Consider the following 15,128-nt stretch of genomic DNA (forward strand, 5'->3'; position numbering starts at 1 on the left):
CTCCCCCTGGGGGTCGCCAACCGGCACTGTCTGGTTGACGGCACCCTGAGGAGACCCTCTCTGTGGGAGCGTATCGGCCGGTGAGAGGTGATCTGTGGCAGAAGGCGGTCTCGGAGGTAGCCAGGTCCGATGCCATGGTGCGCTTTAAAGATGATGATCAACACCTTGAAGCGCACCCGGAAGGCCACAGGCAGCCAGTTGTTGTTATTATTATTATTATTATTATTATTATTATTATTATTATTATTATTATTATTATTATTATTATTATTACTCTTGCTTCTATTTTGCCCTCAATGCCCCCATGAGGTGGAGTGGACTAGAATAGAATAGAGCTGGAAGGAACCTTGGAGGTCTTCTAGCTGGCTCAGGAATTCTGGGAGTTGAAGTCCACGAGTCATAAAAGAGCCAAGGTTGCCTGCCCCTGATCTATACCATCTGAAACGGGTGATTGCCCAGTCTCTTTTTAAAAACTTCCAGCGATGGAGCGCCCACAATTTCTGGGCTGAGAAGGAGTGACACATCCAAAGTCACCTGGACGGTTTTCATGCACAAGGGAGGCCAAGAATTGACAGTCTCCTGCTTTCCAAGCCAGCACTTTAATTGTATTTCTCAATGATATATTTCCCCTTTGGAGGAACTGGAGGGAGGAAAAACTTCCACAACTTCTTGGATTTATTTCTAACCGGAGGGCGGGGAGAAGAGTTAAAACCCGCCAAGCAACTTTTAAGTACTCTATGGTCGGCGCCGAAATGCGCGCTGGGAGCTGTAGTTCTGCAGTCTGAGGTGGCCAGATCGGAACCGTTTAGCCGCCTATTAAGCGACCGACGTTCCACTCGCCTCGCTGAAGTAACCATGGCGGCGGCTGTGTCGCCGGGTTTAGGAGAGCATTGGTGGGCCGAACTGCCTCGCCACGTCGTGCTGGGTCGCCTGAGAGAGCAGGCCTCTGAAGCCGGGCCGGAGACAGAGCAAGCCAGGCCAGCCCTTCCGAGGGATCTGATGTTTGGCATCGGCGGGGAACTCTTCCTGTGGGACCGCGAACGTGCCGCCTTTTGCGTCCTCAACCTGAGGCACCTTGGCGACGACCCGGAGAGCTTGGGCGGGTACCAGGTGGGGCGTTTCTTGAGCGAGTCTCCTGGTTCTGAGAGGGAAGGCCAGGTCATAGTGATGATATTGATGATGCTAGTCGTAATAATTGGGTGCTGCAGAGAAAGCCCGTTCTCTTGGAAGGCTTGTTCCAGTTTCATCTCCATCTGGAAATACTACATCTTCCTCTGTTTTAGAGGAAGAAAAATATCTGATATTTAGAGCAGTAGATCTAGAAGAATTTCAGCTTCACCTTGCTGAAATGCTACTAGCATTTTGTTTGTGGGAACCATTCCTTTGCCTATGTCTGTAAACATGTCTGTAAACTTTGTGCATCACGTTTGGGGAAGGAGCATTCCCCCACGTCCCTTAGGCTGTATTTACCTTATGCATACAGCCATATATGCACAGGCAACCTCATTTTTGTCCCAAGTATTGAATGTGTAAATTTGGGTTGAATCCGAAAAGTTCAGTTTTCCATGAAAAAAATGAGGGTATTCATTGTGCAGAAATATAAGTGGCATCTGTAAGAGAAAGCAAGACTAACTGTTCTTGAACTCCTATTTGGCAGCAAAGTTAATGTCCACTAATTTTCACAGACCCTTTAAATTATACTAAATATAATTTTATATCTGGGATTGCAATTGGCTTTTAATTGTTTTTTAGCATTTAATGTCACTTATTCTCAAAATGCAAACTCTGACATACAAATTATTTATCGTATTTGTATAGCTGCCCATCTCACAAGAGAATGACTCTGGGCAGCGTACAATATTTAATTAAAGAAAATCAATAGTTATTAAAAAAATTTATTAAAAGCTATAAAAATTGTCCTTCCATTGAACTTTGTTATGGGGTGACTCATAAATTAGATGAAAAATACTACAAATATTGGTTAGTTGGTAGGTAGGTTGATTGAAGATGCATGAAAATAATGGTCATGTGAACGCTTGATCTTACCTGTAGTGTGAAGCAGTATAGTCTCCAAACAGTCTTGAAATTTCTGTGAGATTTTTTTCCTGTAATTCTTTTCTGTTCTTATTTTACATAAGTTGGCAAGTCAGAAGAAATGCAATTTAGTTTTTGCTAAACAGGGAAAATCCAAAAAGGTACATAAATAGAGACAATATAAAGCTTCATTGACAAACCAGGAATTATTTTCCATAGTATCAAAAGACTATCCATCACACATCTGTTTCAGTTGGAAGAATGAATAATTCCTTTTGCCTGTGACTGCCAACTTCTTAATCATCTATTGTAATTATGAATCTAGTCCTTGAACATTGGCAGTTACTAGTAATACTATAAAAGCTTCATTTTGTGTGAACACAGCCATTATGTTTTGTAGATTGTGGTTCATGACTTTGCACATTGTGGAAATATACCCAATTTAAGTTTATTCAACAAATCATGATTAAGCAAAGCAAGGCTTAGCATAGTATATCAGTCCTTATGCTAGTTAGAAATGTCTCTAACTAATCAAATCTGTTTTTGTTTTCAGATTCTTCTTTGCATAAATTCACCCTTTTTTGAAGTGTATCAAACTTCTTTAAGTCCTATGCAACAGCATGTAGCTCTCATAGGAACAAAAGGATTAATGGTGTTGGAGTTACCTAAACGTTGGGGAAAGAATTCTGAATTTGAAGGTGGAAAATCTACTATTAACTGTAGGTATGTAGAATTTCCATTCATCTTGATTATCAACTTTAGAATCACCTAAATCACCGTTATCATTTCCCTTTTTGTATCTTTGAAAATGGTTCATCATTTCAGTTAAATCTACCTACAGTATGGAGGTAGATGCTAAAGCAAGTGTGTACATTTGAAGAAAATTTCTCATGAAAGTGTTCTGGAAAGCAGTTTGGGACTTGAGAAGGAGCATGAGATTGAGGTTGCAGGGAAATTTTTTAATAAGGGTCAACTGGGAAAGCAATCAAAAATATCAAGCCATTCTAATCTATGTTTCTGATAGCAGGGTGGCCTACAAATCAGTGGATAAACTTTTCATAGCATAGACATTGTAAGCATGTAATTTGCTGGTTAGAGCATTGCAACAGATGAATGAATGGTAGATCCTTTGTGGCTGAAATGCAGACATGTGTTTTCCAGTACCATACCTATTGCTGAAAGATTCTTCACCAGTTCATCATCTCTGACCCTGAAGCATGCTTCTTGGTACCCTAGTGAGATTCTGGAGCCCCATGTTGTGCTATTAACATCTGACAACACAATAAGGTAACATTTTCTTGCTCTGAATAGATTGTATTTAAGAGAGTTATAATTCCAAAGAAACATAAAAACAGATCTCAAGGCCATCTCTTGTTTTTATGGTTACTTTTGCTGCTGCTGCCAAAAAAATCCAAATATGGTTTACCATAACTAAATGTACACTTACAGATATTCAGTCTGAAGAAATAATCACGTGGAATGTTTTTTGTTTCTTTCTTTGTTTAATAGGATTTATAGTTTGAGTTCTCCTCAGACACCTGTGAAAGTGATAACTCTTTCGAATGCTGATGAGGAAACACTGAGACTTAATAAGGGGTAAGATTGAATCTTCCTCCTCTCTAGGCACGCTCAGCCATTGTTTGTTTGTCTGAAAACTGGACCTGTGTTTTTAGAGTCACTGCAGACTAAAGTCTCTGTCTTTTCTGCTTCAGGAGAACATATACAGCGTTGATAGGGGAGACTGCCGTGGCATTTGACTTTGGACCTCTAGCAGTACTTCCTAAGAACATAACTGGTCAGAGAGAGAAAGAGGATGTGCTGGCATATCCTATGTATATCCTGTATGAAAATGGAGAGACTTTTCTGATCTACATTAATCTCTTGCACAGGTAAAGACTTAGTTGAGAAAGTTCACTTAGTGGCATTCAGTTCGCCTATCTGCACTAGAGAGTTCGTGTTCAAATATAGTTTATAAAATTGTTTTAAAAGACTGAATGGAAATAAACTGCTTATAAATAACACTTCATCTTCTGCCACTGGTACCGTGCCTTGGTAAGTTTTGAGTATTCCAGCGCTGGCAGGTTTTGTATTAGCTATTCAAATATTCTTCTATTGGGCTAACATTTAGGGCACTGCAGTGAAACTGATGAAGAGTCAAAGACCAAACAAAGTATTTGCATCCAATGCAAGACAAATACACGGAGGATGTTTCATGGTTATGAATAAAGCAACACTATTAGGACACCTAAAAAGTCTGGTTAATTACATTTGATTTTTAAGAAGGCAGCAACTAAGAATCTGTCCCTAGCAGTGCTTAGAGCTTCTTTGAAGTGTGGCTCAAGTGACTGCTTCCAGGAATGAACATTACATTAGACTTTTGCAAAATACAAGCTTTTTTATTTGTTCTCGGAATAAATATTAAATATGAGTGACCATGGAACATTCTTAGCTCCTGGTGATTCAGGTTTAAAAAGTTTCCTCTTTCAAGCAGTTAGTTTGGTTTATTTGGCAGGAGAGGGATGATGAAAGAATGCTATTAAACAATTTCCCACTCATCTTGAAAATATTTTTATTCTAGCACCAGTAACCTTGGCAAGCTGCTGGGCCCAATGCCAATGTATCCTGCAGCTGAAGACAATTATGGCTACGATGCTTGTGCAGTTCTCTGTCTTCCATGTGTTCCTAACATCCTAGTGATTGCTACCGAATCGGGAATGCTTTACCATTGTGTGGTACTAGAAGGAGAAGAAGATGATGAACAGATGGTATGTTACTGCTACAGTTTGCACATTTGATAAAAAAAGGTCTTGATATATGGGAGGAATCTCTACTTCAGTAGTAAAACAAAAGGTTCTGCATGCAGAAAGCTCTAACATTGTCCAGATGAAAGAATCAAATTTTAATTGGTAGGATCCATGCCTTGAGCACCTAAAAAATAGCTTTTTCTACCAGAAACGGTCCCAACTATAGGGTGAAATGACCTGAGTATAAAATCCCTTAAAACATTTGTGTATATTTTTAGGCATCTGACTGCACAAGAGAGCATTTGCTGTATTTCCAGATTTCTTATAGTGATCTTGCATATTAATTTGAGTTATAATAAACAGTGTAGTGAGTAGCCTATGGGTTGCATATTGTTCCCCAGCTCTTTTCACTGCTGTCATTCAGTAATAAAATGGATGACTTTCAGTTTCCTAATTTTGACTTGAGTGTTTTTCAGAGAGGCATTGGAATAATTTGGGAACCCTCCATCTGTCACTTTCTTAATCTGTTCACCCCAGGTTTAAAAAATATGCTAAAGTCTTTAAGTGTGCCACTTCTACGGACACCAGATAGAAGATTGGGGGACTGAGAAGCAGCCTCTGTCTTCGCCAGTGTTTTTCATCATTGCCTCTCACTCTTTCACTCATTCACTTTGCTTGCAAAAGCCTCTTGCTCGCGCTCTCACTCACTCACACTTTGCTCGCAAAAGCCTCTCACTCTTTCACTCACTTACCCTTCGCTCGCAAAGGGCACTCGTGCTCTCCTCACCGCTTCGCTAACAAAAGCCTCTTCTCTCTCTGTGTGGTTTTTTTCTCTCCTTCTCCCGCCAAAACCTGCTCCTTTTGTAACTCCTTCTCTCTCTGCCCTCTTCCTCCTTTTCTCTTCTGGATTTGCCGGAAGCTCCAACCAGCATGCAGCCGCGCACGCAGATCCTGGGGCCTCTGCTGAATCCTGCAACTCCAGCTGATTTCCTCCAGGCCCGTGTGGTGCTGCTTTAGCTCATTCCCTCCCCTGCTACACTTGGCTAGGGGTCGCGTACCACCTGCCAGGTGCTAAAGTACCACCGGCTGAAAAGCCCTGCTCTAAAGTGCCGTGGGGCGGTATATGAGACTAAATGCTACAGCTTATTAACCTGATGTGTCTCAAGGGATCATGACTTGAAACACATTAATAGAATCATTCCATTTCCCCTGCAGTCTGTCAAGTCTTGGGATTCCCGATCTGACCTCATTCCATCACTCTATGTGTTTGAGTGTGTTGAATTGGAACTTGCCCTGAGATTAGCCTCCAGAGAAGGGGAAGAACCTGTAGAGTCAGATTTCTCTTGTCCAATGAAATTGCACAGAGGTAAGAACACAGGTCATTATTTTTCTTACTTTTGTTATCTTTTACCTTGTCCATTTAATATCTGATAAACCTGCCTTTTAGGGCATATAACAAAATAATTTTTTTTTAAAAAAAAATACACATCTGGAAAGTTCCAGCATTGTACCTGGAGTATGGGAGTTAAAAATATTGTTTAATGCTAATGTTGGCTGGAGGGCTGTGGATCTTCCACAGTCTTTCAGCCTAATCTACCTTATAGAACAATTGAGACAATCAAATGGAAGAAGGAGAGTTGCAAATGTGACCTTGAAGTATATTCTTATTAAGACTTAATGTAGGCTTAGTTGAACACAGATGATTTTTAAGTAGACATGCACAGCATTGTACCATGAGTCACTGAAAGTAATACAGTATGTAAATATATAATGTTTATCATCTATCTACACACTATGTTTTGAGCAGAAATGACAAATAATCAGAAAGGCAAATAATTTCCTATTCCAATTATATCATTTTTTTAGATACAGTCAAAGCAACATTGTTTCTGTAAATCCCTTGCCTTATTTTTCAAGTTGTGTTACTATACAATCATGAGCAACTGAAGTTTTGGGAGATGATGGAACTGGTTCATATAAGAAACCTGGCAGATTTCCATTTTTAAACTCATATTATCTAGCACATGAGGTGTGAAATGTGTGTCTTGTGTCAATTTGGCCATCTATTAACACAAATCTTGTTTATATTTCTCAGATCCCAAATGTCCTTCTCGCTACCACTGCACACACGATGCTGGTGTACATAGTATTGGACTCCCCTGGATCAACAAACTACACAAATTCCTTGGTTCTGGTAAGTCAATCCTCCTGGCTTGTAATTTGGTTTTTGTTAAAAGTACACATTTAGGTTCCTGCCATTGCCTTGAGTTTAACATTGATGAAAAAGGTAAGATACTAATGTGTTCATAACTAGCCTTCGATTTTGGTGGTTTCTGCTCTTTGGAGTGCTCTCTGATATTTGGAAAGCAAATACTGATATATTTTCTATGTCAGTATTGGATCCTATTTTTCATCAGAACTTTCTGTGAGAACATGTTTTTCCTCAATATATTTTTCCTTCCTTTTAAAATGCGTGTTTCATATGTGCCATATATATATTTATGAATACTTTTAAGGTACACATTTATTTTATTTTGTTTTTATCTTTGTGTTTTAACACAGAAATGTGATATGAAAACGTATCAAATGAATAGGGTAGTTTGTTGTGATATCCGAATCCTGCACATTGGAATTGGTGTTTTGTATTAAATGAGAGGACTTGCTCTTTCAGATGAAGAAGACAAAGACAGTTTGCAAGAGCTTGGGGCAGAACAGAAGTGCTTCGTGGAGCATATCCTGTGTACCAAACCTCTACCATGCAGGTAGGAGCCAGTGTGGCTTCCACCTTTTCTCCAATTGATGTTCTTCATGCAGCTTACCCTTGGAGACTTTTGCTCAATAACTGTTACAGATAGTTGTTGTAACATTTGAAACAGTGAAGAATATGTTGGCTTTGTTAATAATTTCGTGGGAGATGGGAGAATACAACATGTGTTCAGGATAGAGACTGGTGTGTGTGTGGGTGGGGGTCACGTGTACTGCATTTACCTTGCTCAAGTAGAGTTGTATGTTATAGAAAAAATAATGTTCAAGAGAATCGTTGTAGGTTGGATCTTTCATTTTATATATCTAAATATCTTAGTCCCCAACTTTATACTCTTCAGATATATTGGAGTGTAACTTTCATCTTTTCAGGCATGAAGAGTAATTGTGCTGATTAGGGATGATGAAGGTTGTAATCATGGCATATACCTGGCTGTTTGAGATACTATCTCCAGTTGTATTTTTTTCTTTTACTTTTAAGCATCCTCGAGTCATTGTGGCTTATAAATTAGATAAATAAATAAATGTCCCAGAGCCATGGTGGTCTATGTATTGTATAAACAAATACAGTTGTCAAACATTTGGTTAGGAAGGGTTATGCTAGAAAAAAAGGGACACATTTCTAGGACTTGTGAACTGAAGATGCCTGGAATCCAGAAATAATCACCCAAACCTTTTTAAGAAGCAGGCAGCACACCTGGGTCATACTGCCCATTCAGTTGGAGCTAAATAGCTTCCCATAGAGAGGAATAACCTTTTGTTTATGAGTCTGAATATAGTAAAGATGGCTGTTCTGCTGCCACTAAGACTGCCAGAACTTTTAAAGAGATGTTTTGTTCCTGTAGACAACCTGCTGCAATTAGAGGGTTCTGGATTGTCTCTGATATTCTGGGCCCTACAATGGTTTGCATCACCAAGACCTACGAATGCATTACCAGGCCTCTTCTGTAAGTATGAAGCCAATTATAATTTGTGCCTGAGTCATATTTACTTTTACGTTTTCTGCAAGTGAAAAATATTGCTGTTTCCATGTGCCAACATAGATTATAAATATATTACTTTTTTTCTCAACTTTGCTTAAATTTTAGATCAGTGTTTCTCAACCTTGGTAACTTTAAGGCAGGAGGACTTCAATTCCCAGATAGGCTGGCTGAGGAATTCTGGGAGTTGAAGTTCCCCATTGTAAAGTTTCCAAAATTGAGAAACACTGTTTTAGATTGAGGTGGCTTGTTCCACAAATCTTATTAAGGTTACCCAGATTCAAATGCAGTATTAAACAGTTAATCAACCTTTTTGGTTGACATGGATTTTTAAATTCTCTTGTTTGAATTTACTACATTTATTACTTTGTCTTGAATGTCTGTTTTTTCTTATATACCTGCTGTTTGGCTAACTCCTTTGTGATATGCTTGCTGGCACCAGCCCTCATTGAACTTGAATTCTTCAAGTTGAGACAATGACCTTTGTATACTTGGCTTTTATTTAATCTATCTATGAAGTATAGTATTTTAGTGAGGATCTGCAAAACACATGGCTTATAACCAATAGCTTAATAACTTTGTTGCCTGTTCAAACAAAGGTAATGGGGCGTCTCTGGTGCTTTCTGCAAGAATACAAATGGAAAATATATGTCTTTTTTCTGGTTTCCAGATCAATTCTAATAGCAAAATAGAAAAGAGCATTGTGTCCCCCAAACTAGGGTTAAGCATTTATCTTGCTATGTTTTCCTGGAAAAATCTAATCTGGAAGAAAAATAGATGCAAGAATGTTTTACTGGAGAATGTGTGGGATAGGAGAGAAAGTGATGAATTGTCCTTCATTTGCAATTTTGTATGCCCTGCAGTGCTTTTTGCCAGCATCTTAGCTACAGGGGGAAAGAAAAAAAAAACCACCTTGATTTCTCTAATCTGTTCTCATAGAAAGGAGGGAAAGATTATTAGCAGCAAAATATAATATTGAATAAGCCTCTTTGACATTTTCTGCACAAGAGGAAGAGCAATGGCAATACAAGCCATGATTTTTTTTTTATAATTGGTAGGGTTATAAGTATTTGAGGAACTTACTGAAAAGGAGAAAAAAAAGGCAGAGGAGAATCGTTGATATTAATAGATGCCTGACATTTGTTTTGACAGTTCCACAGTCCACCCAACATGCCCTCCACTTCTGTGCACCAAGGAAGAACCACAGATGTTTACCACACCTCTCCGCATTCTAGCTGAATCACAGGACTCCTTTGAGAGACATATCCGAAACATCTTGTGTCGCACCTCCGCAAATCCGTTGTTGCTGAAGTACAGCATCTTTCTCTTTGTGAAAATCTAATTTCACATAAAGTGGATTTTTTGTTGTTGTTACTTTGCTGCTTTTCTCACTGATGCGCTAAGACCCTTTCCAAGCCTTGTGTGTTATTGCTTGTTCTTTGTTTTGGCTGTTGGTTCTCATTACTGCAATTGGCAAACTGCATCTTGTTTGGGATGGACCACCAAAGCTCAAGTCTTTTCAGTGGTCTCATGATTAGACTTTTCTTTTTCTGGCTGAAAGTCTCTCATTCTGTATTTGGCTGTTTTTGCATTTTTCTGCTATNTTCTTCTTTGCATAAATTCACCCTTTTTTGAAGTGTATCAAACTTCTTTAAGTCCTATGCAACAGCATGTAGCTCTCATAGGAACAAAAGGATTAATGGTGTTGGAGTTACCTAAACGTTGGGGAAAGAATTCTGAATTTGAAGGTGGAAAATCTACTATTAACTGTAGGTATGTAGAATTTCCATTCATCTTGATTATTAACTTTAGAATCACCTAAATCACCGTTATCATTTCCCTTTTTGTATTTTTGAAAATGGTTCATCATTTCAGTTAAATCTACCTACAGTATGGAGGTAGATGCTAAAGCAGATGTGTACATTTGAAGAAAATTTCTCATGAAAGTGTTCTGGAAAGCAGTTTGGGACTTGAGAAGGAGCATGAGATTGAGGTTGCAGGGAAATTTTTTAATAAGGGTCAACTGGGAAAGCAATCAAAAATATCAAGCCATTCTAATCTATGTTTCTGATAGCAGGTTGGCCTACAAATCAGTGGATAAACGTTTCATAGCATAGACATTGTAAGCATGTAATTTGCTGGTTAGAGCATTGCAACAGATGAATGAATGGTAGATCCTTTGTGGCTGAAATGCAGACATGTGTTTTCCAGTACCATACCTATTGCTGAAAGATTCTTCACCAGTTCATCATCTCTGACCCTGAAGCATGCTTCTTGGTACCCTAGTGAGATTCTGGAGCCCCATGTTGTGCTATTAACATCTGACAACACAATAAGGTAACATTTTCTTGCTCTGAATAGATTGTATTTAAGAGAGTTATAACTCCAAAGAAACATAAAAACAGATCTCAAGGCCATCTCTTGTTTTTATGGTTACTTTTGCTGCTGCTGCCAAAAAAATCCAAATATGGTTTACCATAACTAAATGTACACTTACAGATATTCAATCTGAAGAAATAATCACGTGGAATGTTTTTTGTTTCTTTCTTTGTTTAATAGGATTTATAGTTTGAGTTCTCCCCAGACACCTGTGAAAGTGATAACTCTTTCGAATGCTGATGAGGAAACACTGAGACTTAATAAGGGGTAAGATTGAATCTTCCTCCTCTCTAGGCATGCTCAGCCATTGTTTGTTTGTCTGAAAACTGGACCTGTGTTTTAGAGTCACTGCAGACTAAAGTCTCTATCTGCCTTTTCTGCTTCAGGAGAACATATACAGCGTTGATAGGGGAGACTGCCGTGGCATTTGACTTTGGACCTCTAGCAGTACTTCCTAAGAACATAACTGGTCAGAGAGAGAAAGAGGATATGCTGGCATATCCTATGTATATCCTGTATGAAAATGGAGAGACTTTTCTGATCTACATTAATCTCTTGCACAGGTAAAGACTTAGTTGAGAAAGTTCACTTAGTGGCATTCAGTTTGCCTATCTGCACTAGAGAGTTCGTGTTCAAATATAGTTTATAAAATTGTTTTAAAAGGCTGAATGGAAATAAACTGTTTATAAATAACACTTCATCTTCTGCCACTGGTACCGTGCCTTGGTAAGTTTGAGTATTCCAGCGCTGGCAGGTTTTGTATTAGCTATTCAAATATTCTTCTATTGGGCTAACATTTAGGGCACTGCAGTGAAACTGATGAAGAGTCAAAGACCAAACAAAGTATTTGCATCCAATGCAAGACAAATACACGGAGGATGTTTCATGGTTATGAATAAAGCAACACTATTAGGACACCTAAAAAGTCTGGTTAATTACATTTGATTTTTAAGAAGGCAGCAACTAAGAATCTGTCCCTAGCAGTGCTTAGAGCTTCTTTGAAGTGTGGCTCAAGTGACTGCTTCCAGGAATGAACATTACATTAGACTTTTGCAAAATACAAGCTTTTTTGTTTGTTCTCGGAATAAATATTAAATATGAGTGACCATGGAACATTCTTAGCTCCTGGTGATTCAGGTTTAAAAAGTTTCCTCTTTCAAGCAGTTAGTTTGGTTTATTTGGCAGGAGAGGGATGATGAAAGAATGCTATTAAACAATTTCCCACTCATCTTGAAAATATTTTTATTCTAGCACCAGTAACCTTGGCAAGCTGCTGGGCCCAATGCCAATGTATCCTGCAGCTGAAGACAATTATGGCTACGATGCTTGTGCAGTTCTCTGTCTTCCATGTGTTCCTAACATCCTAGTGATTGCTACCGAATCGGGAATGCTTTACCATTGTGTGGTACTAGAAGGAGAAGAAGATGATGAACAGATGGTATGTTACTGCTACAGTTTGCACTTTTGATAAAAAAAAAAGGTCTTGATATATGGGAGGAATCTCTAGTTCAGTAGTAAAACAAAAGGTTCTGCATGCAGAAAGCTCTAACATTGTCCAGATGAAAGAATCAAATTTTAATTGATAGGATCCATGCCTTGAGCACCTAAAAATAGCTTTTTCTACCAGAAACAGTCCCAACTATAGGGTGAAATGACCTGAGTATAAAATCCCTTAAAACATTTGTGTATATTTTTAGGCATCTGACTGCACAAGAGATCATTTGCTGTATTTCCAGATTTCTTATAGTGATCTTGCATATTAATTTGAGTTATAATAAACAGTGTAGTGAGTAGCCTATGGGTTGCATATTGTTCCCCAGCTCTTTTCACTGCTGTCATTCAGTAATAAAATGGATGACTTTCAGTTTCCTAATTTTGACTTGAGTGTTTTTCAGAGAGGCATTGGAATAATTTGGGAACCCTCCATCTGTCACTTTCTTAATCTGTTCACCCCAGGTTTAAAAAATATGCTAAAGTCTTTAAGTGTGCCACTTCTACGGACACCAGATAGAAGATTGGGGGACTGAGAAGCAGCCTCTGTCTTCGCCAGTGTTTTTCATCATTGCCTCTCACTCTTTCACTCATTCACTTTGCTTGCAAAAGCCCCTTGCTCGCGCTCTCACTCACTCACACTTTGCTCGCAAAAGCCTCTCACTCTTTCACTCACTTACCCTTCGCTCGCAAAGGGCACTCGTGCTCTCCTCACCGCTTCGCTAACAAAAGCCTCTTCTCTCTCTGTGTGGTTTTTTTCTCTCCTTCTCCCGCCAAAACCTGCTCCTTTTGTAACTCCTTCTCTCTCTGCCCTCTTCCTCCTTTTCTCTTCCGGATTTGCCGGAAGCTCCAACCAGCATGCAGCCGCGCACGCAGATCCTGGGGCCTCTGCCGAATCCTGCAACTCCAGCTGATTTCTTCCAGGCCCGTGTGGTGCCGCTTTAGCTCATTCCCTCCCCTGCTACACTTGGCTAGGGGTCGCGTACCACCTGCCAGGTGCTAAAGTACCACCGGCTGAAAAGCCCTGCTCTAAAGTGCCGTGGGGCGGTATATGAGACTAAATGCTACTGCTTATTAACCTGATGTGTCTCAAGGGATCATGACTTGAAACACGTTAATAGAATCATTCCATTTCCCCTGCAGTCTGTCAAGTCTTGGGATTCCCGATCTGACCTCATTCCATCACTCTATGTGTTTGAGTGTGTTGAATTGGAACTTGCCCTGAGATTAGCCTCCAGAGAAGGGGAAGAACCTGTAGAGTCAGATTTCTCTTGTCCAATGAAATTGCACAGAGGTAAGAACACAGGTCATTATTTTTCTTACTTTTGTTATCTTTTACCTTGTCCATTTAATATCTGATAAACCTGCCTTTTAGGGCATATAACAAAATAATTTTTTTTAAAAAAATACACATCTGGAAAGTTCCAGCATTGTACCTGGAGTATGGGAGTTAAAAATATTGTTTAATTCTAATGTTGGCTGGAGGGCTGTGGATCTTCCACAGTCTTTCAGCCTAATCTACTTTATAGAACAATTGAGACAATCAAATGGAAGGAGAGTTGCAAATGTGACCTTGAAGTGTATTCTTATTAAGACTTAATGTAGGCTTAATTGAATACAGATGATTTTTTAAGTAGACATGCACAGCATTGTACCACGAGTCACTGAAAGTAGTACAGTATGTAAACATATAATGTTTATCATCTATCTACACACTTTATATTTTGAGCAGAAATGGCAAATAATCAAAGAGGCAAATAATTTCCTATTCTAATTATATAATTTTTTTAGATACAGTCAAAGCAACATTGTTTCTGTAAATCCCTTGCCTTATTTTTCAAGTTGTGTTACTATACAATCATGAGCAACCGAAGTTTTGGGAGATGATGGAACTGGTTCATATAAGAAACCTGGCAGATTTCCATTTTTAAACTCATATTATCAAGCACATGAGGTTTGAAATGTGTGTCTTGTGTCAATTTGGCCATCTATTAATACAAATCTTGTTTATATTTCTCAGATCCCAAATGTCCTTCTCGCTACCACTGCACACATGATGCTGGTGTACATAGTATTGGACTCCCCTGGATCAACAAACTACACAAATTCCTTGGTTCTGGTAAGTCAATCCTCCTGGCTTGTAATTCAGTTTTTGTTAAAAGTACACATTTAGGTTCCTGCCATTGCCTTGAGTTTAACATTGATGAAAAAGGTAAGATACTAATGTGTTCATAACTAGCCTTCGATTTTGGTGGTTTCTGCTCTTTGGAGTGCTCTCTGATATTTGGAAAGCAAATACTGATATATTTTCTACGTCAGTATTGGATCCTATTTTTCATCAGAACTTTCTGTGAGAACATGTTTTTCCTCAATATATTTTTCCTTCCTTTTAAAATGCGTGTTTCATATGTGCCATATATATATATTTATGAATGCTTTTAAGCTACACATTTATTTTATTTTGTTTTTATCTTTGTTTTTTTAACACAGAAATGTGATATGAAAACGTATCAAATGAATAGGGTAGTTTGTTGTGATATCCGGGCCGGGTTAGCCTCCGATTGGACTAGTTCAGGCGGGCCAATGGAGGCAGGTCTTGAGTCCATTTTATGGGAAGAGTTTGATCCTGTAACCCCCGAGGACATGGACAGAATGCTGGGACGGCTGAACACCACCACATGTTTACTGGACCCGTGTCCCTCCTGGCTGGTACTGGCCTCCCGGGAGGTTACACAAG

The 15,128-nt window shown here is 39.0% G+C and overlaps 2 protein-coding genes across 2 annotated transcripts in view; both read left to right on the forward strand.

Moving 5' to 3' along the window:
• The first annotated feature begins 779 nt into the window (after positions 1–779).
• On the forward strand, positions 780–9,889 carry LOC107296916 (nuclear pore complex protein Nup88-like). The gene is made up of 11 exons (XM_015826271.1): positions 780–1,110; positions 2,588–2,757; positions 3,196–3,321; positions 3,544–3,630; positions 3,747–3,923; positions 4,613–4,799; positions 5,994–6,144; positions 6,874–6,972; positions 7,450–7,540; positions 8,387–8,488; positions 9,674–9,889. The coding sequence occupies exons 1-11, from the start codon at positions 856–858 to the stop codon at positions 9,861–9,863; spliced, it is 1,635 nt and encodes a 544-aa protein (XP_015681757.1). The 5' UTR covers positions 780–855; the 3' UTR covers positions 9,864–9,889.
• Positions 9,890–10,131: 242 nt separating this feature from the next.
• LOC107296917 (nuclear pore complex protein Nup88) overlaps positions 10,132–15,128 on the forward strand; it is a 9,002-nt gene continuing 4,005 nt past the window's right edge. The window contains exons 1-7 of the mRNA XM_015826272.1: positions 10,132–10,294; positions 10,733–10,858; positions 11,081–11,167; positions 11,287–11,463; positions 12,152–12,338; positions 13,535–13,685; positions 14,412–14,510. Coding sequence (XP_015681758.1) covers positions 10,182–10,294; positions 10,733–10,858; positions 11,081–11,167; positions 11,287–11,463; positions 12,152–12,338; positions 13,535–13,685; positions 14,412–14,510 — 940 coding nt within the window. The 5' untranslated portion in view covers positions 10,132–10,181. The remainder of the gene's footprint in view (positions 10,295–10,732; positions 10,859–11,080; positions 11,168–11,286; positions 11,464–12,151; positions 12,339–13,534; positions 13,686–14,411; positions 14,511–15,128) is intronic.

Source organism: Protobothrops mucrosquamatus, unplaced genomic scaffold (genome assembly GCF_001527695.2).
Source record: "Protobothrops mucrosquamatus isolate PMUCROS unplaced genomic scaffold, P.Mucros_1.0 scaffold3027, whole genome shotgun sequence".
Taxonomy (NCBI): Eukaryota; Metazoa; Chordata; class Lepidosauria; order Squamata; family Viperidae; genus Protobothrops; species Protobothrops mucrosquamatus.

What these genes read in the sequence shown, in the direction of transcription:
- LOC107296916 (XM_015826271.1), top strand. Translation starts at nt 856, where the DNA reads ATGGCGGCGGCTGTGTCGCCGGGTTTAGGAGAGCATTGGTGGGCCGAA. An exon ending in AAGAAGATGATGAACAGATG is followed by an intron (nt 4,800 to 5,993) that starts GTATGTTACTGC and finishes TTTCCCCTGCAG; the next exon opens with TCTGTCAAGTCTTGGGATTC. An exon ending in TCCAATGAAATTGCACAGAG is followed by an intron (nt 6,145 to 6,873) that starts GTAAGAACACAG and finishes TATATTTCTCAG; the next exon opens with ATCCCAAATGTCCTTCTCGC.